Source organism: Aythya marila (genome assembly GCF_965140915.1).
Source record: "Aythya marila genome assembly, chromosome: 1".
Lineage (NCBI taxonomy): Eukaryota > Metazoa > Chordata > Aves > Anseriformes > Anatidae > Aythya > Aythya marila.
The window spans coordinates 143722235-143748567 of NC_139042.1; the positions used below are offsets into that span (position 1 = coordinate 143722235).

The following is a 26333-nucleotide window of genomic DNA, read 5'->3' on the forward strand; positions in this document are numbered from 1 at the left end:
ATGGAACCAGGCTTGACAGCAGTGCACTTTAAGAGGGCTGACATGTTGCTCCGAACAGGACGGGATTAGCATATACCCCATCCATTGAAGTACCAAGGAAGTCTGCTGTTAACCTCTCTTGCCAAATGTTTTCTGAAATCATCCAATTTCAAACAAGGCTTTGGGGGGCTGCTTGAACTATGGGAGTGTTTGTTGCTATGTCAGTCTCCTTCCAGTGGCTACAGATGAATAATTTACAATTTCCCAGAGTGGGCAGGCCAGCCCGCATGAACTCTGGACTTTGCTGCACAGTGTACACCAGATACAGCTCCGCTGTTTTCCAAGGGAGCACTTAGTCGATAGCAACATTGAGTTTGGAAATAATTGCTGCAGAGCCAATGCATTTAATTCCATTGAAACCAAAGATGTGTACTGCCTCCCATATTTAAACACGATTATGTTATTCAATTCACTTCTGAATCATATTTCTTTCTCTTGGATTTGCTCCATATATGATCAGTTCTGCTGTCACCTAGATATCAAATCGTTTTATGATTGGTGTTGATGTCAGAGCAAAATCGGGGAAATTAGATATGATTTTCTGTAGTTCCCAAATTACTTAGAAGCATTTAAGACTCATTTGCAAAAGTGCTGTAAGCTCTTAAGAGCACAAGTCTTCTAAGTAGACTTTACCTCGTAAGCCTAGAAGCACTTTTGAATACCTACTGTTACTTTAAAATGAAGTTTGTTATCTTCAATGGCAATTTAACAGTCAAATTTAGAAATATTCTACAAGGGCTCTATAAAGTTTCTGTGAGGACTCTAAATGTGATGAGTCAAACACAGTACCACAACTTCAGAACTAAGAAGGTGGGATTAAAAAGTAGAAAGCTTCTCCTTTCATATGCATGCATGTATTCACCAGTCAGACTTAAAAAATAAATTCAAATAAACCAATCTCTTACATTAATTCTACATAACCAACTTGGTCAAAGAGCATTAAGATGACATAGCTGTGCATTCATCAATCAGGAAATGTTTCCATTAAAATGAAGCACAAAACTGTCCTGTAGGGTTGTATACCTTATATTTTGCTGTTGTACTCCTGACACCATATAATTCAACATGTTTTTTTCTAAACCTGAAGATGTACATGTAAATAACTCCCCATTTCTAACTCCTTCTGTTCTATGTCCAGCCACATTTTAGGAAACATTTATAAACTTTCGCCTTACAATTCTCACTGTAATACCTTCCTTGGATGCCTCTGTTCTGTCTGCTCTCCTTTTAGCTAGCAGGGCAGAAATTTTTGCCCTTGGCTCGAGGGATGACCAGGTGAACATAGATTCGATCATGTTTTCTTTGAAATGCATGCCAAAACCCACAGAACTGCTTTGGTGGGAACTGGATTGTATCCTACAAAGCAAGTTCAACTAGATTCACAAGCTCTGATTCAGCAAGCCACGTACCCCAAATTGCTTTGCTGAGTCAAGGCCACAGTGCAGTGTGCTGTCTTAAGGGCAGGTCAGAGCCTGAGGCAGTGGACTAAAGAGTTAGCGGACTTGTCTGGGAGCATGAATGGACTGTAAATGCCAGCAAATATTCCCTGACATGATAGTCCTTTAAACATTCACATATGTGCTTAACTATATTTTTCTGAGAGCTTCCACTAGCTGCCATAAGACTGCTCATGGTAGAACATGAAGTGTGTGCATAAGATTTTGCAGCATTCAGGCCCATTGCTCTGTGAAGCTGTACGTCACCTCTGGTGTCATTGCTTTGTGGGGCTGTGTGTCACCTCCAGTGTATGCTGCCTGCTTGGTTTTCTGTCACACACAGTTTAGTCTGAGTAACATCTGTAGAAACGGGATATCCTGTATACCCAGCTAATATAGAACAAACAGTAGGCTTTATAGAATCACTGAATAATCTGGGCTGGAAGAGAAGTCATGACCTCTCTACTTCACTGTATGCTCAAAATGGGTCCATTTTCAAAGACGTGGTTGATCTGGGCCTTCTCCAGTCAACTCTTGAGCACCTCCGGAGAAGAACATTTCCCAGGCTCTTAGGAAAGCCTTGTCAGGGCTCTTAGTGCACTAGCAGACTTTAAAGGCCTGACCAGCCTCACCTGGACCCCCACCAATATCTCCTGACCCAGAATCCCATTTCAGCCAGCCCAGGGCCATTGGTCCCTGCACTAGCAGCACCATAAGGGTGCTGATCTCCAGCCCCACCACAGCTTTCCCCTTTCCACAGCCATGGAACTGCTTGATCTGGACTCTGACCTGGAGGCTGACTCCCTAGCCTGACCTTGGACCTGCCTCGTCACTGTGAACCTACCCAGAGATCATTGATTCTTGATACTTTCAAAGACCTGATCCTTACCTTGCCCAATCAGGCAGAGGATGTCAGCCCAATCCAAAATTCTCAGAACCTCTTTAACCCTCTTGGACCTCATTAGACCACCAAGGTATTCCTCAAGACAGAGGAGGGCCCTAAACTGCAACCACTGAGTGCCTGCATTTGGTTAGAAATGCGTGAGAAGCACCACCAACCTCAGTGCTCCCACGTACAATGCATAGCTGAAGCAACCCCCTGAAGACGCTTGGCTAAGATAAAAATGTAAGCTAACCACACGTACACATATAACCTTGTCTTCCTCTTCTGTGCATGCGCTGAGCCCGGTGAATACACCCATACAGAATGCACTGCACTTATGTGTGGAATTTTCTGAGGGTCAAAACTCGGTCAAATCAAAATCAGATTCCACTGAAGCACTCAAAGGCATTTTTCAGCTAGATATTTTTATGCTAACTATAAACTTTTTAACCCCCTGCTGGTTTGGCTGTTGTGCTGTTCAGAAAGAAACAGCAAATACTCATGCTGAAGTGGGAATACTGTCTACATGCTCTTTTGTGAAAAAATGGCTGAACCATTTTTATTTAGTGGGGGAAAAAAAAGCTCCAAAGAAACAGACAATCCTACTTCACCTTCAGGTAAGAGACCAAACCTGGGAAATTTCAGCTTGATCTGGGAAACTTCAGTGACTTACAAGAAACGGATTTTGTTTAGCTTCCTGAATGTTAGCATGTTAACAGCAATGGATGAGGCCCCATATGGGAGAGACAAAACACACTTCTAAAGATCCAAACAAATACTGCAATGAAATCCAGGCTAAAACCATAATGATCCTGATTTTTTGACACTGTCCTGAGTGACACAGTTGAATTGCACTGGTAGATAAGTTTTTATTAACGAGTAAAGGCTTAGATGCTATTGTAATCATAGTAACAACAACAACAAAAATAAGAGTAAGAAACATAAATAACGACAGACACTACAGTATGGAAAAAATGTTATTAAGCAAATTATGGGTATATAGATGCTTTCCCTTGCCCAGTGGACAATCAAATGTTCTAGCTGTGTGATGAAGGAGAGGAATGGTCCTATTGCACATTTGGTTTCTTGGATTAGATTTTTTTTCTAACCACTTGTAATAATTAAAAATCCCACACAGAGTCTAAGGTGTGAATCCCAATGTCCTGGCCAAACTCCAAGTAGGTTAATTTAGTTCTGTATCCCAGCACCACTCCTGCAGTTTCAGCTGTAATCAGTGTTCTTTACTTGCTGTCCTAAAGTATCATATACCACTGTTTCCCACATTTTTTACAGCTACTCTTGCATGATAAATGAAGCAATTTTCTGCGCATCATGCAATCAGGTAGGGAAGATTTGTAATGTCTTTGAATTCTGTTTGATCAAAAGTGGTAATATTAATGTAAATCACTTGCAATCAGATAAAAAAGGAAGACTAAAAATTCACCTGTTCTCTTCTTCCTGAATGTTCCTCTATGACTTTTGTGATCCACAGCAACTAGCTTAGTCATTATTACAAATAGATTTCATCGGCTGCAGAAAATCTCTCTCAATTGTTTCAGGTATCCCCTCCTCCTTTTACACTGCTGACGTGTATACTCCTGATGCAGACGGAGACCAGTTTTGTTATCAAAGATGGTGACTACAGACGATATGATTCAGGTCTTAAATGAAATGGAACAGCTAGTCTAGCATAAACCACATTTCAAAACAGGGATATCAGGGTTTTGGAATGAATCTTCTTTCAAGAAAACAGGATTGTGAAAAAGCTCTCACTGAGACAATTCAGCTGAGCACCCATACATATTTTTGTCAGTGTCTAGAACAGGTAAATGAAACTACTGGAATTTGGCTTCTAGGTACAGATTTCTCAGAAAAGTTTCCTATAATGAATACACCAAGAGATGAACATACCATCATAGAGGGATGATAGATGAAAAATCAGTGATACCAGCTCAAATCAGTAATAACAGACTACTAAGCCAGAGATGCCCACCAGCCCATTCCTAGTAGTATCAGCTCCCTGTGTCTGTACAGAGCTGTTGTATCATCCTGCATCCTGGGAGACATCTGACTGCTTTTCAGTTCTCACTGATCAAGAAGCTGCACTTCCTTGCGTTCTCCTCACCAGCTACTTGCTGTGGGAAACATATATTTCCAGCTTGGCAAGGATCTGTGCTTCAAACTGCCAGCTTTAGCTGAACCATAGTTATTCATTGGATCCTGACTGCCAGGTTTAAACATTCCCATACTTGAGAAAGAACATGCAGCCCATTGTCCCCAAATGTTTCAGGACAATTTCAAGCTAAATTTCCTGTAAGCAGGAACACAGAATTTGGGTGCTCCAGACATTACATTCCTTTGCCCTTGCTGTCAAATATTAGAAAACTTTCGCAGTCTGAGATTAATTTTCAAATTTCTCAGAAATATATTTACAGGTAGCTGAGTGACTAAACAGGACTGTAGGGCAAGGAGAACAACTGTTCTCAAGGACAGTAATGTTAGACCTGTAAGAAATTAAAACTGAACTTTCTCACTGACCATTCACTCCATAGCTACACAGCTCCCATGTGGTCAAGACACAAAAGACATCTCTTTTCTCCTGCTCGCCTACAACAAGAAAAAAATATTGCAGATAAATAAGAGCAATAACAGTAACAGAAATAGCAACGTCTCTCCTGGACTTGACTAGAGATGTAAGAAACCAGTCACCCAAGAAGAGGATGCTCGGATGCCCTTTTGACAGGCACAGTGGTGATGAAAGAAGGTCCAGCTAATTGGGTAGGAGGAAGCTGTAGCTGTGAGGTGCTACTAAAGTACTAGAGGGGCTGATCTCAACTCCTCTTTGAGTCTCTCTGGCACTCTGGGAAAAGACTACATTGCAGTTTCACATGTGTAACATCTCCCCCATGGTATTCAGGGTCAGTGTACATCACTCTGCCCTGTAACTGAGGCAAAGACTAGGGGGACCAGTTGCAAAGGGCCACAACAATTTATGAATCCATTTCACAGAGCCTTTCACAAGGATCAGTTGGTTAATGCATATATGCTGCTCTGAAGTGCTGTAATTGATTAGTATTACCATGACCCAAGCACCATATAAGACTTCAGAGTTTCAGAGATACCAGAACAAAAACCTTTAGAAAATATCATATGGAGTATTAGAAAAAGAGTTCATTAGCATATGCAGAGAGAAGTCCAGACCCCAAGTCTGCAAGAAATTATTCTCACTCCGTCTTAAGACATTTCAGCATTTCCCCTGTCCTCTCTCCTCTCCCTCCTCAGGAAAAAAAAAAAAAAAAAAAAAAAAAGAAAAACAATTGCTGACTTAGCAGGGTCCAAAGTGCCTTTTCAGTTTATTTCATTTCAGTGTTCCCTGAGGACACCCATAACATATGGTGAATGGGTTGATCAGAATTCAATGAAAAATGGCTGAGACAGGCTTGGTAATATATTATGGGATCTTTTCAAGGTTCAGAGATTTCTGACATGCTGGGTGTCTGAGTGCAGAAGAATTGCTTTTGATTTGCTTTTAAGTTCAGGTTTTAGGGTGACTTGGAGGCAATGCTCTCTGGGAGGATGCTGAAAATGATGGAAGGCAGAAGTGTCTCCTGCCAGAGAGGCAGGGAACTTGGAACTTGATCTTGGCAAATCATCCCCTGCCAGCCAAGCTGCAGCTTTCTCAGACAGTCTCCCCCAACACAGCCCAAAATAGGAACAAGATTCTGATTTTGTCTACATTCACGTAACACCTTGCAAAGCAGTGGCACCAAGCCATCTTCTCACACTAGTTTTACCCAAGAGGAATTAATGATAATTAACCAAGCTCATTACCCATCCCAGAATACATTACTTGTTTCATAAAAAGGCTGGCACACATACCTGTAAAATAGACTTGACAGTACAGTATGCTTAATATATTGGAAATGAATTAAATTTAACATCCTTTAGCAGAGACTGAAACTGGCAACATCTTTCCAACATTGCTTGAAGTGGTTTTGGCAAGATGTATATTAAGCAGGTAGAATATGTAATAATACTAACAAACGTCTTGAACTTCCACAGGGTCCGATGTGCCAAAATTAAGACCTCCGCTTCAGATTTGGTATTTAAACGTGATACCCATGTACTGGGTAACTTCCATGTTGTTGTGTTGTTCCGTCTATTGCTGCAGGAGTGCAGGACTCAGCCTGGAAAGTTCAGCCTCTTTTCCTCAGCTGCTCACCACACCTTGGTGCTCGACACCCTAGGTGGTGGCTGCAGTGCTGTCTCTGCAGGTTGGACTGGGAGAAGGTCCCACAGCCTGTCACTGCACAGGGGTTACCTGTGGCTGAGTCAAACAGGGCACCTGTACTTATTACTGAGGTGTGAAAAGCACCAAATGGACACTGAAGGCACAGGAGGCCCCAGCCCTACATGGTTTAATTACTTTTACTTTAACCCCAGACCTCTGTTGCCTCTGCAATGTTTGGTAAACACGACCTTTTAGAGGAGGAAAAAACAGATGGCATCCTGCATTAGTGTAACTGCCCGCTCAGCACCCCGGGAAAGAGAAACTTGGCTTCTCAGCAGCAGTCTTTCTGCCACTTCGACTCAGATCTCTTGGCTCCTCATCCCTGAGGCAGGTTTGAACATCACCAAATTCGCTGACAAAAGCCTGCCGGTGCAATCATGCAGAAGATAGAATTTCACTGCTAAAATGAGATGAATTCAGGGCTGGGAGGCAGCAGAGCCTCTACAAGGGAAGGAAACCTTGCATATCCCCTCAGCCCACTGCTCTCCTATTTCAGCTACCTGTCAGGTCAGGCACACAGCTCTTGGGATTTATAGACCTAGGCAAGGGCTTCCGTGGTTTTCTTCTTCCACCTGTTGTGACAGACCGCCAGGGCTGGACTGCCCCTCTTGGTTCTTTCCTAAGAGACTGGGGTCACTGGCTACTGAAGGCAGTGAGGGAGATGGTTCACAAGACCTTTGTGTAACCCAGATACATTTTGTGGCCGTTCTCAAATATCTCAGCTTTTTCGCTCTTGTGATCACCACAGCCCAGTAGAAGGCCACTGTTTGTGTCAGACCAACATGAAGGAAGCCCAGTTGTCCTCCTCAACATAAAGAGTGACACAGACTCAGACCACCATCCTCCATACAGACACTCAAAGCATTATTCATCAGCTTCAGGAAAGCAGATTTGATCCAGATTTTAACTTCTCCAGTGTGTTCAGATCTGGGATTTGGGGTTAGCTTATAGCTGAAGACCAAGATAAAAACAGCATGTTTAGCAATCCTTCCCCCTTTCCCCAGCCAATGGCTATCATCACAATCTTGTGCAGCAGGCACAAAGCTCCACTTTCCCATACTCTAACCTACCGTGTCACTGCTGCTTCATTCATACCCCGATCCTCTTTATGTGACTTCTCTTTTCCAAGGCCTTAATCCCTTTTCTATCTTTTCTCATTCCTATTTGGAACACAGAATATCTTAGCAACTTACACATCTGGACATACAAACTCACATTCCTCCAGGGCCTCTTCAACTTTTCTTTCCTCTGAGGAATAAAATGTTTCCCATCCCTATACTTTATACTCCGACTTGAATTTTTTGGGTCAAGATAGTGAAGAAAAACAGGACTTTGTCTTGACAGTCAGTCCTGTTGTGTTGAGCAATACTATGGCTGGTGCTGAATGGTGTTACACCAGAGGACTGCACCAAAGTCAATGGAGGATCTAGCCCTGTATGCTGTATTTTTAAGACAACCCGTAATATGACTATCAAATCCAGTTGTGCTGTAACAGCACAGCAATAATTTTCACAATGCATCTCTGCATCTTGACCTACCACTCTCGCATTAGTGTATCCTGGGAAATTACAAGCATCTATTATATCTTGCCACTCACACAAGAAGACATATGTGCAGAAGAGTACCAGCAAAATGTACATACAGCAACCTATCCTTATTTTCCCTCTTTCCCCAACAGCTGGGATGAGAGAGATTGCAGTCAACCCAGATACACAGGCAATAATAACAGCAGCACAACCTATTTATGGGAAAGCAGCAACTTACCATTATGGGACATGAAAAAGGTGACACATAGTTCTTGTCACCAGGCAAATATAGCTCCCTGTGGGAGAGCGTTACAAACTGTATATGGAAAGAACCAAATTACCAACGAGAGACAGTTATAAGTTGTTAGAGTACATTTCCAAACTGAGTGGCCAGAGTCAGGTTCCTCAATCTAGAAAGAAAACAGCCTAATTTGCAGTCATGCAAGCTGGTCTTTAACTTACAACTCACCTCAACGACATTTGTGTGAACTTGACAGCCCTGAAAAGCAGGACCACTAGGTATGGACTAAGTAACCTACATACCCTCTTAGTGACTTCACTTTGGATACCCAGGAGAGTAAATTGAAGTCTCATGGGAAGTGAGATTTAAATCTATAAAATTAACCCAGAATTGAACAGTACTTCTACTTGCTCTTATACAGCATATTAGTAGTTCCTAAGGCAGGCTTGCTGCACTAGTACTGCGTGCTTATACAAACAGCTCTGGGAACTGAAAAAGGAAAGGTAAGTCTTGTCCTACCTAATGTTGTCTCCTCAGTACCCTCATTAGACAGCTTACGAACTTCCCTTTAGCTATTAGTCCTGCCTCTCTCCTCATTTTCCCCTCTGCACTAAGTTTCCATCTAGCCAGTACAATTGCAAGTTACCATGTACAGCAATGAGAAAAGGTTTGAGCAGAAGGCTTTAGGAAATGGGCTAGGCATTTCCATTTTTAGGACATGTACCGGTGGGAACCAAGAAGCCCCTTTCTGCACACAGAGGCCTGCTTGCTGCTGTCTTTATCCCATCCTCCGCTCCTTCCACCCTACTAGCAGTATCCTTGCACTACACTTCACCTTCTAGGCCTCATCCAGATTCTGCATCCACAATCTCTGAATGGAGCACGAGGGGATTAAGCACCCAAATCTCACTCAGTCTCAGTTCCTGATTATGTCTTGATGCTTTTCTTCAGGATGGTCTTTCCTCACAGAAGATGGGGTGGACCCCAGCTCTTCTGCAGTTTTGAGGTGGGACAGTCCCAAAAATCTCCCACCATTTTTAACCCCTCTCCCTCAGCTATCCAGCTATTTGCAGAAACCAGAGAAAGTTGGGCTTGAAGAACCCAAAGAACAGCTTGAAGCTGCAACAGGGGAGTTTCTGACTAGATATTAGGAAAAGGTTCTTCACCCAGAGGGTGGTCAGGCACCAGGACCGGCTCCCCAGGGCAGTGGTCATGGCACCAAGTTTGCTGGAGTTCAAGAAGTACTTGGGCAATGCTCTCAAAAATAGGGTCTGATTTTTGGGTGGTCCAGTGTGGACCCATGAGTTGAACTTGATGATCCTTGTGGGTCCCTTCCAACTCAGGATATTCCATGAAGTGATTTGAGCAGTTGTATAGTGTGCTCCTCTTCAGCCTCTCAGACCCCTCAGTTCTTCCTGGAGGATCTGAAAGCCCGCCAGGCAGAAGAAGGACCTCTGGAGCATAGTCATGTGTTCCCAATAGGGGGGCTTATTGTATTCAAACACAGAACCTACCCCACAATGATGAATGTGCATAGGAGCAAGTTAGTATTGTGGAACACAGAAAAGACAACAGCCCCTTGGTTCAACATCACACTGCAAGAAAATGTGTGATAAAAAGAGCCTCATTCCTATCACTGCCAAAGAAGGTTGGCATGAACAGGAATATTCTGGTCAAAGGACTTGCTCATTATCTTCTGTTCTTATGTTCTGGTTCCCTCCAATTTCTTGCATTTATGTTGTTGTTGTTGTTTTGTTTTTTTTTTTTTTTTAACTTTCTGCTTTTTCTGCTGCCTTCTCTTCTGTCATTCTCCTCCTCTGTGTAGCATGGCTGCCATCCCTTTTCCTATCAGTCTCACTGCTTTCTTTCTTGAGCTGAGTATGTCTCCCTTTCTTTCTCAGAGGCTCTTTTCTCATCACTTTGCCAATTTCTCAATATGTACTTGCCTCACCTCTCTCTCTGCCTTGTAAGCCATGAAGAAGTGTGTAGACAGGGTCCACAGAAATAACCTCTTGAGTTCAACAGAATGCACCTTAGTGCACAAAAGATCTGAAATGGACCGGTTTTAGGGGTGGGGATAAGATCTTGACTGAAGCAGATCAGGTCAATTGATACCAGTAGGGGATTAGAATGAATGGTGTTAGCTCCACCACAGTCCATCTGCTATTACTTTATCAGCCGTCTGCCCATTTTTCAGTGCTAGATACAGGACTATTTCCAAAGCTGTCATTGCTTCTCAAGCAGCTCTGTGGCATGATCACACAGAAAGAACAGGATCCAGAAGGTGTTAATGTTGCATTCCACTGGTACTGAGAAGTTGCCGTGTTATGGACAGGGAATTCTTTGCAACACGGGGGAGAGAACATGAGGTTCATCTGCAAGTCATGAGTAAATCACTCAAAATTAAAGAAACAAACTGATAGCTTAATAGCTCAAACACCACTTAAATAGCTGCTGAAAGTGGCTCCCACAACTGCAGGGTTTGGCTATGCTCAGCTCTCACTGATATTACCACTCTTGTGGACCAAGAAATGGAAAGTGCTGTCACATGCAGGAGCAGAGTACTTAAATCCACGTCTGAATTCCTTTAGAGCAGGATCCACACAGACAACAGAAGCAACAAGGGCAAAGGAAGGAGTGGAAGGACGTGAGGCCAGGAAATGGCTGGATACAGCCTCAGGCTCTCAGCAAACACAGGTGTCTGAATGGTATCTTTGCAGTTTCAAAACAGGATACTTCAGACTGGTTTCCTTTGACCTTTCTCCTGCCATCTTCTTTCTTCCTTAAGAAAGGTGTCAACAGAGGTCAAATAAAGCAACCAATGTGACAGAAATGCTCCAACTGCTGTCAGAGATTGTAGTTTTCCTGTTGAAGAGCCCATCTATTCCTCACTTTAACCCCACCACCCCCAACATGTTCTCCAAATTTTCCTGAAAGTGGTTGCACCAGCTGTTGGAGAGAAGAAGCAGAGAAACATCTGCATGGAAGACAGTGCAAAAATGTTCCATCCTGGTGAATCTCCTTACAGGACTGAGCTACTGCATCTGAAACTCACCTCCCGTTTCTCTGAATGCTTCCAGAAAGGGCCATTCCTCAAAGGTCATGTACCAGAATTGCCAACTATTCTTCCCTGAACGAGATTCCCAAGGTTGTTGGTAGCTGTGATGTTAGGGATGTTCTCTAAAACATTTTTTTGCTTATAATTGTGTTTCAACATTTCTCCTAAATCTACGTGCACTAAATACCTTTGCAGTTCTGGACCTAGGTTTCTACAAAGCAATTGAAGCTGCTGGTTCTGACTGTACAAAATGCTCAAAAAAGCAAGAATCTATTCACTCTCACACTTGGGAAGAGTTCTGATCTGGGTCCAGACATTACTCCTGGCCCACATCTCTGTGTCAAGCTGAAATCAAAACTCAGACAACTGTGAGCCTGGGGAATATTTATGTGAACTTTGCTGACCCATCCCTGCCTGTTCGCAGCATCTCCACAAACTCCAGTTGTAATATCTTGAACAGAGGATTATTAAGTCTACAGGGAGGAAAGAATAAGAAGTAGATGAGCTGTTAAGAAGCAGAAAAAATCCTCTCGTCATGCCTGTGACCTCAATAAGGCACAGAAATGAGAAAAGAAGCACAAACGGGATGTGCTAACAAAGCAGAAATGTTGCTCAAACTTCTCCTGTGCATTTTCAAAAACGGTGCTGTGGATAGCTTCAGCAGGAATGAAAATCAGGCTGAGGAGTGTTGTATATAAAGTCTCTTGTCCTCGGAGCACACAAGGCACAGAGCATGGTTGTGGAGGCTTGCTTTACACTGGCATGTCCAGGTACTGTAAGCCTGACCTGGAGTGTCCTCCATTACGAATCAGATGAGAATTCAGCCTCTGTGTTCCACTAATTCTGGGAGCTTGCACTTGACACTGCAAGCTGGGGGCCAATTAGTCAGAGTTATTGTGCTGTTTTGTGTGGTAGGTTACAGATCTGATTTGATTCAGACTTGAATCATTATCGTGCTTCACACCTGGGCCACAGCACTGAGTACCTCTGAGATGAGAAGAAGCACTGACCTCCAGGTTATAAATCCAATATCCTGCCACCAATATCCTGCCAGCAATCCTAAGCCAAAAAGGCCAATTTCCCATTTCATGAACTGGATTTGCTTTCTTTGTGTCAGGCAAGGTCAGTCTTTCGCAGGGTCCATCATAATGTGCAGCTCATCTGTTTTTCTGTAGTGGCTATAGAGTGACAGATACTGGTGGAAAATCATCATTCCCCACCAAATTCAAGTTGTGTTTTGTTTGTTTGGTTGGTTTTGGTTAGTTGATTTTGTTTTCAAGATGCTTCTGTGGTATCTAAGACAGGTAATTGACTTGGAGAACTGGTCAGTTCCTATCAACTTCATGGGCCTCAGTCTTAGGGGTTACTGCATTCACAAACCAAATACAATCTTGTGGCTTTCTTTGAGGATTTGACTGGTAGGGCATCTAGCATGACCCGAGGGCAAAGTTAGAGCTATTCTGAGAGGAAAAATGCTCCTGGGCTACAGCAGCGGGGAATCAAAGAAAGACATGATGCTGTGACAGTGCAGTGGATGATATGCATGGCTCTTTTGTGCCAATGTCTTGTAGCATGACTTCATAGGGCACAGAACGAGTGCACGTTCTCTCTCTGAACAGAGTTCAGATAAAGATATATGAAGAGTCAGAGACAGCAGACTTCCAGAAGTAAAGGAAATCAGATTTTGTTTTTAACTGTGCGCTTTTTAAGGGCAAGGGCATACTGCCATGCAGCTCAGAGAGCTGGAAAGAAAGGTGTTTGAAGGTTTGATTTCAAAGAACTGTCCAAAATCTGTCCATCCACTTTTCACCCTCCCACATGCAACAGTGGAGCAACAAACACAATTCCTCTTCCACCAAGGACAAGGTTATTCCATTTGAGTACTTTGGTAAGTCAGAAACAGGGCAAAAGGGAGTTTCACCAGAAATGTAGGGAAGGCTGGCTTGGGGATGTAGCCAAAGGCTTACATGTCTCCTTGCTGCTAATGGGTGCTGTGATGCCAGGCAGTAACCAATTTGTGACGGTGACTAATGCAGAAGGCACTTTAGAAATGAGTACACAGCTGTTTGAAGTTTAAACTATATTGAGTTACAACTTAATTGGTCCATAATCATGAAGCAAACACTTGCCAGTTGTACTGATCATATTTCAGCCCTGAACTAAGCAGCACTCTCCATACTGGAAAGTTATTTCTCATGAGAAAATATTATGTGCAAATATGAGTAGATCCAGCCCAACTTTTCAATAGACATTTCAGACCCTAGCTCTCCTGCTCAGTCCACATCCAAGCCCTTCCACACGACAGTCTTTAGAACCCTGACCTCTCCCTGGGAAGACTCTTTGTCTCCTTTGCCTTAAAAGCAGGTCAGGTCTTACCTGCTCTTTTTCCAGATAGGAAGGAGAATCTCTCTCACAAATACAAAGGTGAAGCATCATCCCTTCCCAAAGAGTTATCTGAAGTCTGATCCTGCCCTTCACACAATTATACTTGGATCCCATCTATTCTCCTTTGTGACAAGATCATTCAGCACTCCAGTGACATCCCCATGACCACTGCCAAAGTGAACCTGCCCCAGGTGCTTAATGTTTTATGTAGAACTTTTCTCACCGCTGGAGCAGAGGTGATTTTCTGCTGATTTCCTATTCAGCATCACAGGCGAGCCAGAGGCAGGCTCCGAAAAGCCTCTGAAAGGCAATTGAATGAATATACTGTTCCCTCCAATTGTGACTCCATCATTTCCTCTCATTACTCTAATAGAAACAAATCTTTCTCATCTCAGCCCTATTACCTCACACAAAGGCAAATGGTATGTAATCCTGTTAGAGCTGGGCTGCTGCTGGACACATTTTAAGGTCATTGTTCTGGGATGCCAGTCTCCACTGTGAGACTGGGAGAAGCGGGAAATGCAATTACGAGGCTATTCAAATCCCTAAAATGAAACCCTGCCGTTAGCAGGCAGAAGCCAGCAAGAAAAAGAGCAGTTGCTTTATGAAATTATAGGGTTTGGCTAAATCACGGTCTAATCAGCACCTCAGCAAAGGAGCAGGGTTAGCTCCTACTGCCTTCATGGAGTCTCCTCACTCCACTCAGCCTGATCTTTGGCATCCCCAGTGGAAGCCCAGCCTGAAAGATGGGCTGTGATCGTGAAGCCAGTAGTGTACAGATCCATGGTAGAAAGTGGTGGTTCTTGTTCAGGGCTTGCACTCTACTTGGAAATGGGGAAGCCCTAAGCAGAGCTCAGCAGCAGGAATCTGCCTGCTGCTGCCAGCACCACATACTGTATTTTGGCTCTGGGCTTCCTGGGGGCAGAAGATGTTGCATCAAATCTGTCTCCTAAAGCTCCTAGCCAGCAGCACCAGTCTTGCTGACCACTGGTGCAAGCCAGCACAGCAACCAGGTGGGAAATTCACATTGTTAAACTCATGGGACTGTGACACTCAGGTCCATCCCCATCCCTCAATAACGAATTCACTCATGGGAGGGGAGAAGGGAGAAGAGGCAAAGCAATGCTAGTGGCAGTCAGTGAAGCAACGCTGAATGGTATGGGAGGGAATGATCACAACTGCCTCATCAGGTTGGCTTCTGCTGAGATGTTAGACACCAATCTGCTCCCAATTATTCACACCTAGGTGAAGCCAAGGCCTTTTCAGCTGGATGGATAGCAAAGAAAGATTCAGAAACCTGGCAGGACAAACCATAGGGAAGATCACACAAGAACAGACAATGACCACCAGAAAACACAAGCAGAACCATATTTTTTTTCCCAGGCTGATCCCAACAACTGACCTCCTACAGTTTTCCTTCTGCCCCACCAAAGCTGTGTGGCTGCTCTCTCTGCGCTGTCCTGCAGTCAGGCAATTGCTCTTCTTACTGCCCTGAATTAGATACCCCTCCTTACGTTCACCTTCCCTGCTGCCCATGTTCCCTCTGTCGCCCAAGATGAGGCTGGGTTCTCCCTGAAAGCAAAGCTGTTCTGGCAGGTCCCAGAAGGAAGCGATGAGGGCTGAGGCAAGGCTCCTGGCAGAGGAGGAGACAGCAGCCGATCACTGCTGGAGTCTCCAAGTCCCTTGAAGAGCCGAGAGTCACTTCCCTGTTTATGCTCTTTATTAGTCCCTATTCTCTTTAATCGGCTTAGACTGATGAGCCGAGGCAGTGGTAGGGATCAGCCGGGCTGTTTAATTAAAGGATTGCAGCTCAGCCCTGCAGTTTGGGGGTTTGTGTAAATGAGCTGCAAGTACATTATTTAATCTGCTGTGCAGAGAGGAGTTGGGGCATTAATGAAGCAAACTCTAATTAAAACTAGACGGTTGATGGTTATTAGTGGCATCAGTTCTGACAGGATTTATCTCATTTAGGGAAACGCTTGATCATGGAGGGAGAAAAGAAAGAATAAACCCAAGCTGGTTTATCGAATTCACCAAAGCACCACTTGTGACTGGTTGTCCCTTCAGCGGTGCTCAGGAGAGCTGCACAGGGAGCTCCTGCATCCCAGGCTCTCCCATCGGGAGTCCCGATGAGCTTATTTAGGGATATTCCTGGCTCACCCAGGAACTGATTGCCTATTCAGGCTCTCTGACCCACATATTTCAGTCCTGATTGATTGACTTTTGTTCTGCCTTGGTTCAACAGGGAGCCTGCTCCTGATCTGAGCAGGGTGATGGGCTCTGTAAATGATCTGATGAGCTTCTCTCAGCGGTGCATTGAGTTATTCCAGAGCAGCACAGCTATCAGCTACAGACGTGAGCTCCATGGTGACCCTGTGGTTTTCCTGCTCTGCGTTTCTCTTGCCCTCCTCACTGCACTGTATACGTAACTTCAGAAATGAAGGGTGCCCATGGAAGACTGCAGGACCTAGTGGAGGCTAGGAGGTGTGGTCCAGCCAACATAAAGCTGACCACTGAGCTCAATAGTCCTCTGTGTTCTCTACCTTTCCACTGGCACAGTGTGGGAAGCAGGAATATTCTTCTCAAATGACACCATCACATACAGAGATCACATATAAATGCTGCTCTCTTCAAAAAACAAAAGACTTTTTGAACATTTCTTGTCTTCAAATAGCCACTGTGACTTCAACCATCTCTGTCTCTACACAGAATAGTGAGTCACACACAGACAGGCTCAGACTGCTACAAGGGTCTAGCCTAGGGGCATTAGAAATGGCAAAGAGAAAGCTGTGTAAAGAAAGTAAGGAAAGCAGAGGGCCTGCAGAGTGGGACAAACCACAAAAGACAGTCTAGGTGACATGGAAAGGACAACACAGAGCAGTGTGAGAGGGCCCTCAACTGGAAGCCCAGATGTAACATGCTGGGTCAACAGGTCAGTGTCATTCATCTCCGCTTCTGACTTCCTGCATATTTGAATGCAATTTGCCAAGTTGTTAAATTAATGGAATAAATGATTGTTTTCTCTTTGATTTACATGCCAAATCCCAGGTGAGAAATTTGGTGGTTCCCAGTACACAGAGGGCAGGTGAACTGAGGCTCAAGGGATAGGTGGGGTCTTTGGGAGTCACTAGGCTGGAAAAAGAAAATCTGACACATGAGCATGACAACAATTCGCCTAGAGCTTAAGGCACTGTGGGAATGACAGCCTCATAGGATAAGAAAATGCTACAAACTAAGGGATAGGAAATAAGATAGAGGCTAGGACAGGAATGCGGCAGGGGCAAGGATCAGGGTATGATGACAGATAGCTATGGCAAAATCGAGCCTTGGTTTACACAAAACAGAGAATGTGATCAAAACCCTCTCTCTTGAGAAATGCAAGGGAGAGGTGGCTGTCCCTACCACAGCAACCTCTGTTGTTTCCTTTTCCTTGCCAGTACCTCCCCATCTGCCACTGAGATGCAGCTGCAGACATCTCACAGGGCCGTCACACAAACTTTACCAATCCTTGAGAGCTCTCAGCACAAACATCACAGGGTCCTAACCCTTCCATCCTCATACACAAATGGGAATGAAGGGTCCTGATCCTTTACCCTCTCTTCAAGTGTGGCTGAAGCCTATTTTGAACATACATGTGCACATATGGCTATTCTCTTTGTAGTTGTCTAGCACTTACACTTTTCCTTGGAAGGAAATCAGAAATCACAGCCTGCTCTGGTGAGCAGAACAAGCAAGAGAAATATCATTTCAAAAATGATGTAGCCTCACTACTGCAATTCAGCTGCCCCGTTCTGCCCAGAGCCCTCCCCGGTAACTTGGGTTTCTTATGCTGATGCCAAATGCCAGATGTAAAAGTCCTGCACTGTGATGAGGGAAATCTTTAAAGAGAAATCTGTTTACTGTTGACAGAAGGCTGATGAAGCATGACAAAAAGGAGCAGGTCTGTGAAATGGTGGTATAAGAAGCTGTGAGGGGAGAAGCAGATGGCAAAAATGGAGGAACAAGGCAAGCATGGAAACTATATCCAGTATGTGCATCTCAAGTAATTTTGATGTGCTCCTTGGACCCCTCGGTTTTGGCACTGATGTCCTCCACTGATGAAGGACAGCTGTGATAAGTGCTGGTGTGCCCAACCCTACCTGCACTGAATGCAAGTTGGTAATGGTTAATAGCACCAGCCTATAACTGTAAAACCGTACCCCTCTGCTTCAGGCTGCCTCAGCCCCAGCAGTTGTTGTGAACAAGTGAGATCCCAGCGGGGCATTTCTGAGAGGTCATCTCTCACCCCAGGTGTGCATGGGAGAGACGAAACAGATACCATGTGTGCCACAGTGCTAGGCAGAACTCTGACTTTGTTGGTGACTTTTGCTGGAGGATAAAGGTCTATACCACTGTGCGCCTGGGTACCTTATCATGTGGGGTAACTAATTTAATTTTTTTCTGGGGCAGGAAGATCGGTGATGGGTGATGAGAAAGCAGGAGAGGATGAACACGAAAAGACCTCGCTGGCAGCAGTTTCCCACCTTGGAGAGGAGTCTGGAGATGAAGGCTTCTGCTCTGCGTCAGCTGCTGGGCAACAGAACTGGTGTAAAACAGTTTCATTCCTGTAAGAAAAACAAAAACAAAAAACAAACAGGTTAGTGTTCAGCTCACTCGGCAGAAAACTCAGGTCTGTTCCAAGAGGATGGTGACATCCAATGATGTTGAAAGAGAAATCTGATTATTAAATGAATATTTTACACTCTGAGATGTTGTTTAGCAGGAGATAAGGGGGCTAGCAATTTTATACCTCTCCTTTACTTTTCCCTCTGCTGATGTGAAACTGTAGAGAACAGTCAAAAGCACACAAACAGGAAGTTGTTTTTTCTGTCAGTATTTGTCTCATGATCCCATACATTTCATGAAAAATAGGTTCACCAGTCTCTAATGTTTATTTAATTTGGGACACGAACATCTCCTTAGATGTGTTTCCTTAGATATGTTTCCTATGCATTTTAATGCAAATAAGTTGATTTTTTTCATGGCAGTGGCTGAATTAACTCTGCAGACATTTCTCCCGAAGCCACTCTTAAGCACAAAAATGGCCCCAGCACATCAGTACTGGGGATTGCCAATAATAGTAGAGAAAAAACTGACATGACAAGCACAAGGGGGTGGGCTGTGATCGTGAGCAGAATAGAAAGTAGGAAGAGATCACAGCAAAGAAAAACAAAAACATAAGTAATGAACCTGAGGAAAATAGGAAAACAAAAGGCTAAAAATCTGTTTATTAGATGAGAAAGGCAAAAGAACTCATCCAGAGTAAGAAATGCAAGACTGAGCTTTCCAAAACTGTTCACTAATCTTGGTGACGTGCTCTTGGGTCTCTTGCTGAAAACATTTGTAAGGAGCCTCATCTTCAGGGATGCTGGGCACTTACCATAGCACTGGAGCCCAGTAAGACCTGCTCAGCACTTCTGAAAATTAGATCCTTTAAAAATAGTTCCTTGTGGACCCTTGAGGAGTCAGAGGCAGCACAAATCAACAGCCAACTTTGAACACCCTGACCTTCATCAATGAAAAGGAGTCACTAAAAAGAGACACAGCGGCAGGCAAAAAAGTAGTAGATGAACGGTATTGAAAAGAAGAAGAGGAGAAGAAAAGCAGGTGACACAAAGCAGGCTGACCCCTCAGATGGCACAAATCACCCTGTCTCCAAGTCTGTGGAACAGCACTTAGAGCTCTGTTCTCAGCACTACTGTGGAGACCCAGGGCTCAGATGGGGTCACCTCATTTTAAAAATGTTTTTGTAGCTTCTAGCCCAAACATAAGCAGTAAAGTCTCCTGGCTTCTCATAGGGACCCTTATTCTTCCATTGGTCATGCCACACTTTCTGTCACTCTGAAATGTGAATTTTATTGCCTTTGTCTTTCTCAAAATATGACAGAGATTGGCCACAAAGACAGCTAAATTACAGACAACAACGATCCTCCTCACAACCACCACATTTCAGCCTCTCAGCTAGTTCAGTATAACAAACTGCTCAGTTCTTCTGCTTCCTTGACTTCCAATGCATTGTCAAAAGGCATCTTTCCCTAGAAGCAGCAGGATTAGTAGGAGGAACGCAGCAAGGTGAAGAAGAAAGTGTTAGCTTTACCTCTGTGATCTCTGTCCAAGCCCTAGGTACCTGCCTGTGACATGCAGCCTGCTAGAAAAGAAGGGATATGTTTGTGTGACATACCACATTCATCTCCTGATCTTCCATTTCTGTAACTACCCAGCTCACATCCCTTCTCTCCTGCCAGCCTGGTTATTGCCGAGTCTCACTACATTTTTTTTAAATTTAAACTTATCACGTGGCAAGTACCTGTCTGTCTAGTGTGTACATAAACTACCTGTGTTGTCTTTTTACTGAAGAAGGTGGTAAGGTCACTTTTGAGCCTTACACTCAAGCAGACTTACACAAATACTCAAGCTCCTACATCTTGCCGCTCTGCTTCCAGCTAGAAGTGTTTCAGAAAAAGGAATTTTCTGGTAAAATCTTGTTTTTGCAGAAAACACTGAACCATCACACTAAAACTATCTGGTGACATCTTATGTTTGACAAAGATCCTTCAAATCACAGAGTTTAACCTGGACTTCCCAGCAAGCTGCTGACAGGTCCATGCCTCCATATCCCAAAGCTCTAGCACAGCCATGCCATACAGGTAGTCCCTTGGACAGGGGCCATCAGGTTTCCAGTCTTCCCATTCACCTGGCTCTTTGTTCTGCCCAGCTCCCAGAGCAGTCTGCACTGTCCTCTGCCTAACATCAGATGCACCACTCAGCTTGCTAATTACACATAAAGAAAGGAAACAACAGGGAGGGGAAACATAGGGGAAAAGAGGACTGAAAAAGTACAGACAAAAACCTGAGAAACAGAAGCAATTCCTTGTTAGGTAATTATCAGGACAGAAACAAAAAGAAAAGTACTGGGGAAACAGGGACGGGAAGAGTGGCATTAAGTTACAGGACTTTAGGCTCAGTGTTCTGTGGGCATTTTAAGAAAAAACATCTTACAGGTGCTCTTTAGAGAATCAGGATGCTCTGAGCAGTGCATCTGCACAGTCAGCTGTTGACTCTGGTTCTCATGGTTTCTCATGCATGTTTAACACTAATCTTGGCTATTTTCTGACCAAACCACAGTCCTCTTGAATCTCTGAGATCCCAACATCTCTGAAGTAGTCTCACAGCTTACATACCACTACCAGGTATTGATTATGCCCACAGGTAGAAATCTGCCTCCAGGCCATTTGGGATCCATGAGTCCAGGGCCCTGACACCCAAGAAGTGCCCAAGGAGGTGATGAGGAGCAGGCACTGCCCAATAGATACACAGTGTAAATGGATGCTCCAAGAGTGCTGAACTTTCTCTTCCCTGCAGGCAAGGAAGGATATCTTGTTTCTACATATGAGTTCCCCAAATACCCAGGTGCAGTTGCAACTTTGGGTCTACTCACATTCTTCTTTTACAACTTGCATCTCTTCCTCTTTTGACCTACTCAGGCACACACCACAGGAAGTGGCTTCCATTTTGGAGCCTATCTCCATTCATTTTCCTCTTTCTTTCCACCTCTTGATCCTGCATATATCTGATGCTTTGCAAATCTGTGTGAAAAGTGAGCCCCTTGCCTTTACAGCATGGCATGCATAGCCCAGGAAGGAGCTGGGAAAGGAAGAGCTGACAGGCTACAAAAGAAATGGACCTGTTCTCACCCTGAAGAGGCCGTATTAATTGCCGTCTGGACAAAGAAGCTCTTATCTGGGTGCAAAAGGCAAGTGTCTCAGGGCCCTGCTATCACTTCTGAGGCTAAAGTAAGTGTTCTAGCAAAGCAGCTCTCTTTTTAACTCTGTGAAGTCTTCAGGTAAGATGTTATTTTTGATGCTGTGATTGAAGAGGGCCTGGCAGGATTGTAATGGCTGGTGGCTACCAGGATTTCATTCCCCCGTGGCGTTGTCAACCTTTGCAGCTTTAAAATAAGTCTTGAGATATTTAGTACCTCTCTGAAGTCAGTGTAAGTCTTTTGATGTTTTGTTTTTTTCTTTCTTTCTTTCTCTGCTTTCTTTTTATTTAGCTTTTAAACAAATCTGACTTCAGAAGTCAGAAATGCTACATAAAATTTGAATGTGCGGCCTCTGAGGAGTTAAACACCAGAAAGCATACGGTTTGTTTTGCCTTTGGAAAACAGGGAGGAAGGCAATGTGTCGTCAGTCTGGTGGCTGTTGATTCAGACTCATTACTTTGGGGTGTTATCTGTAGTTTCTTTCTTTTTAAATATTTCATAGCTGGTAATTGTTTCTCAGTTAAAAGGGTAGGCCTAGAGCTTGCTTTTTGACTTCCTGTCTTTTCCTCTGTGTCCTCTACATTGCATTCCTCAGGCTTGCAAACCATTGCAGAGACTGTTGCTAAAAAAACAATGTTTTAGGCAGAGCAGACAGGATATCAGGAAGAGAGATGATTTCTCCTGTCCGTCAGGATACAGTTAAGTGTTGTGTTTGCAATGTATTGCTTTAAAACCAATCAAATGGTCATCGCTTGGCCTGCACCCGAAGAAAAGCTGGAAGAGAAAAGCCAGCAAGAAGGGAAGGTGTTTTGGGAGAGAGAAGATGAGTCGGATGGTACAAAAGAGAAAAAGGCAAATGGAGAGGGGGAGGCATGTTGAAGTGCCTATTGAGGTAAATGCTGCCAGCAGTATGTGAGCGGTGTGTGGAGGAGCAGCAGAGTACAAAGGCAAGCAAAGATGCAAGACGAGGACTGGGAACAGCCTGAGCCTGTCAGTGCCTTGCTCTGTCTAGCTGGGACGCATGCTCCAGAGGCAAGGATTTGACAGTCCAGACCTATCTTAAATGCAGAGAAAGCTGTATTTGACCCAGTAGCAACCTGCGTTGTCAATTGAAACATCAGCTTCCTCTCCTCTGAGAGAAAACAACTGACTGACTTTTATTCAGTTGTCTCTAACATTGCTCCTGACAAGAGGTATCCTCCAGCCAGCTGCCTCCAACTTCACTGGGGATATCTGTGGATGAACAGCTTGGCCGCAACAATTTCTGCTCTGTGACAAACTTTAGAGAGGCCTGTGCCAAACCTTCTGGCTAGCATGAGCTGTCTAGTTGGCGCAGGAGTTAGCTCTACCTTTCTGGCTTCTTAGAAAGCTGGATTGTGCTGCAAAGAGATCCTCTGACTCATGTTACCTTGGCCTTTACAGCTGTAGATCCCAAAAAGCCAAGCCTCTTTTCTCTTAAAAACTGGTGTTAGAGAGGGTACAAGTGTTCAGCTCTAACAACTGCAAGTCTCTGTAGCTATCTAGATTGCACACCACAGGTCCAAAGGTGTGCAAACTTTCCTAGAATTGCCATAATGCTGTATCTGCTCTTAAAACAAGCACCTGAGGCTTCACATAAATTCAGTCTTGTTGACCATCCAAAGCAGCAGTGCTCACTAGTTTGTTGCTGATGACAGCTGCCCCAAAATAGAGACCAATCTGCTGAGAGCTGTATTAAGGTAAAAAACTCTAACCCCTCTTTCATCTTCTCCCACAGTGCACAAAAGCAAACCCCCAGCCCAGACAGCATATAGAAATCTGTCGTGCTCCCTGTTCTCCATCAGTCAGCTTCAATTAAATACATATCCAATATGGTCCATTCCCATAGGCAATCATCTATGAATTCACCTGAATGAACGATTTTAGACTACAAGAAATGCCAGAGCAAGGCAGAGCAAAAACTGCTCTCACTGTGAGCACACAGAGCATGCTTCTCTCTAACATGCTGCATCACCCCATGTTGATCGTGACTGCTGTCCTCGCCTGTTATACTGCATAGCTGACGAGTCCCCTGCTGCAAAGACAGTGAAAATCACTGGGTCCCTCAGCTGCCAGTGGGTGCCTAACTTCTGTGGCTTGGTACTTGGGCCCTACAGGCCTGCATATTCAGTATCTTTGACCTTGGCACAAATACATATCAGTCTAGAAATCTGACAATGTTGAAAGGCAAATGGTGCTCCCTCAAGCAATGTTGTATCAGTAACTATGTTGTCCAACTCACATAGCCTTTCTGGTTTCTCTTTAAAACTTCACTTTTTGAAGAAAAGCTAAAGACTGGCAAAAGTAAGCTTTTGTAGTGCTGGATATCTCAACTTTCCTAGAGTCTTTTGCTACTTGTCTTTATCTTGCATTTTTTCATATAGCTGGCATGAGAACAGATGGAGTCACAGAAAAGCATGGCCTAGAAGGGGAAGATTAAGGCAGAAGGAGTCAAAGGAGAACTGAATTCATCTCAGATGAGGTTTTACTGGCTATTATCTTTCCTAAGACAAGGGCTGGAGAACAATAAACAGGAACTATTCAGCAGTGTTTGAGTTTTTGAAAGTTTATAAGTTTATGAAAGGTCAGTTGCACAATCTTACTTCTGACTCCCCCAAAACATATAGCTCAGTGCTATCCCTACCAACAGAGCTGTGATACAACCCAGCTAAGATTAGCTGTAGGTCTTACTCCTTCTGTCACCTCCCTCCTGTGTTAGATCTATTTCTGACTTCATTAAACCTGTAACTGCATAGGTGAGATCTGAAAGAGGCTGTGTTTCCAAAAGAAGAGTACCTTTCAGCAACTAGCTGTTTCTTCCCCATCCTACACTTTTCTCTCCAAAATACCCTCCACTAAAAGTTTTTAGCTATCTTATTTTCTGGTCTCATTTGTAGGTCATTAGACTGGTACTTTGGAGGAAGTTCAGTATGGGCAAAGTTTACCTCACAGAGGAACCATGCATGGTTAAAAAATAAATTGAAGGTAATTTATGGAGTTCAAGCTCTTTAACTCCTTCTAAGCCTGATGGACTCCACTCTACTGTTTTTATGGCTGTAGATCTACTTTGCTCTGCAAGTCATCACTGCTTCCACACCTTCATCAGAAACATCTCGTCAAATAGCAGTGGCTACCTTTAGCTCCTTAGCTATCTGGAAAGTCAGTGCTATATTTGTAGAGGGTTTACATTTAACATTCTAGTCTCTGTGGAACCACTTTATACCTGCACACCTGGCATTGGCTCCCTGACCATACTCTTTTAGCATTGCTATATATCTGTCTTTCTAGTGCTAGAGGACAGGGTGAAGAAGGGAGTCCCACTGACAGAGCACTTCCTCTTTCTCACCAGAATATGTTGATTTTAGAGACCCCATAGAATATTTTAAGACAAATTCACCTCAGTAACATAGAATACCATACACATATGCTACATTTGAGAAGTGAAAATTCAATATGACACTCTGACGCAAATATGTTTTTGAGCTATTGTGGGTTCTTCGGAACAGCACAGCTTGTAAGGATAAGCACAAGGCACCGTGCTGAGGAAATGGAATTTCCTGTGTTGAAGGAAGAAGATCTGAGCCAATGCTGGTGTGATCTGATCTTTTTTTGGTTGGGTGGGTGACTATAACAGATATGTCAAATATGTCGTTCACTTATCACCATCTGCTTCTAGGGATGGAGATATTAATGCCATATCTTCCTGAACAGAAGCTTTCTATGGTTACTTTCATCCATATTTGTGGCAGGCATTTCTCCTGGATATAGTCATTCTTACCTTGAAGAAGCTCTTGGGAAAAATGAGGGCATGACTGGCAGATATGGGTAAGGATTTGGGGAAAAAAAATGGGTCTTTTGCACCAATTTCAGTTGAAAGAACATGTCTGGCAGACAATGTGTGTCGATACGTACTAAAGGGGTCTGAGCATGAAATGAGAGCGTGAGCTGGTATCTACAAGGCCAGCTGGGGTCAGAGTCGGTAATGTGCCTGGGAGATGGCAAATATGAGCTGTGGTCTCTTGTGTTCTAACTCAGTGGGGTCTGCTCCTCTGCTGTAGACTGAGACACTCTCCTTCTCTTTTCTCTGTTGGTGACAGCCTACTTGACAGAAATTTCCTTCCCCAAGGATCTGGGCTCCAGACATCACTAGCAAGAGAGGGGAAGATTGGAAAGATGTCACCTGCAGATTCACTTTATTCAGGGAAAATTGCTGCTGACAAGTCCATTTTGTTACCCTGAAACAGTTGAAGAAAATCTAATCCATTTGTTAAGCCCACAAGGAGTGGCTGGGCTGACTGCCAGGATTTCCCTTATGTGCTAGAAATGGGCAAGAGCAGCAAAAGGGATAAGGAACAGCTGGTATTCATGCAGGCCCCAGGAATCAGATGATGAGGGAGAGTCCAGTCTGGCTTCTGGGTCCAGTTTGTGAAATAGCCTCATTGTCACACCCAGAAGCAAAGCCTGGGGACAGCTTTTGGACCCACTTCCATTATTTCTCTTGGTAAGTGGTGCATTACTCTTTGTGCAGTTTTGTGGCTTTTGGTGCTTCTGCTACAGTCGTATGAAATAATCTACTTAAGGTGAGATAAGAATGATACACTTGCTCTCGATTATCTATGGACTAACTTCATTATAACCAGAGTCAATCTAGGTGA

General features: G+C 43.9%; 1 protein-coding gene across 4 annotated transcripts in view; it reads right to left on the reverse strand.

Annotated features, from left to right (window-relative positions):
- IQSEC3 (IQ motif and Sec7 domain ArfGEF 3) overlaps positions 1-26333 on the reverse strand; it is a 102108-nt gene that overhangs the window by 41073 nt on the left and 34702 nt on the right. For all 4 annotated transcript variants that reach the window (XM_082781024.1, XM_082781021.1, XM_082781023.1 and 1 more), the window contains exon 2: positions 18383-18463. In XM_082781024.1, coding sequence (XP_082637150.1) covers positions 18383-18463 — 81 coding nt within the window. The remainder of the gene's footprint in view (positions 1-18382; positions 18464-26333) is intronic.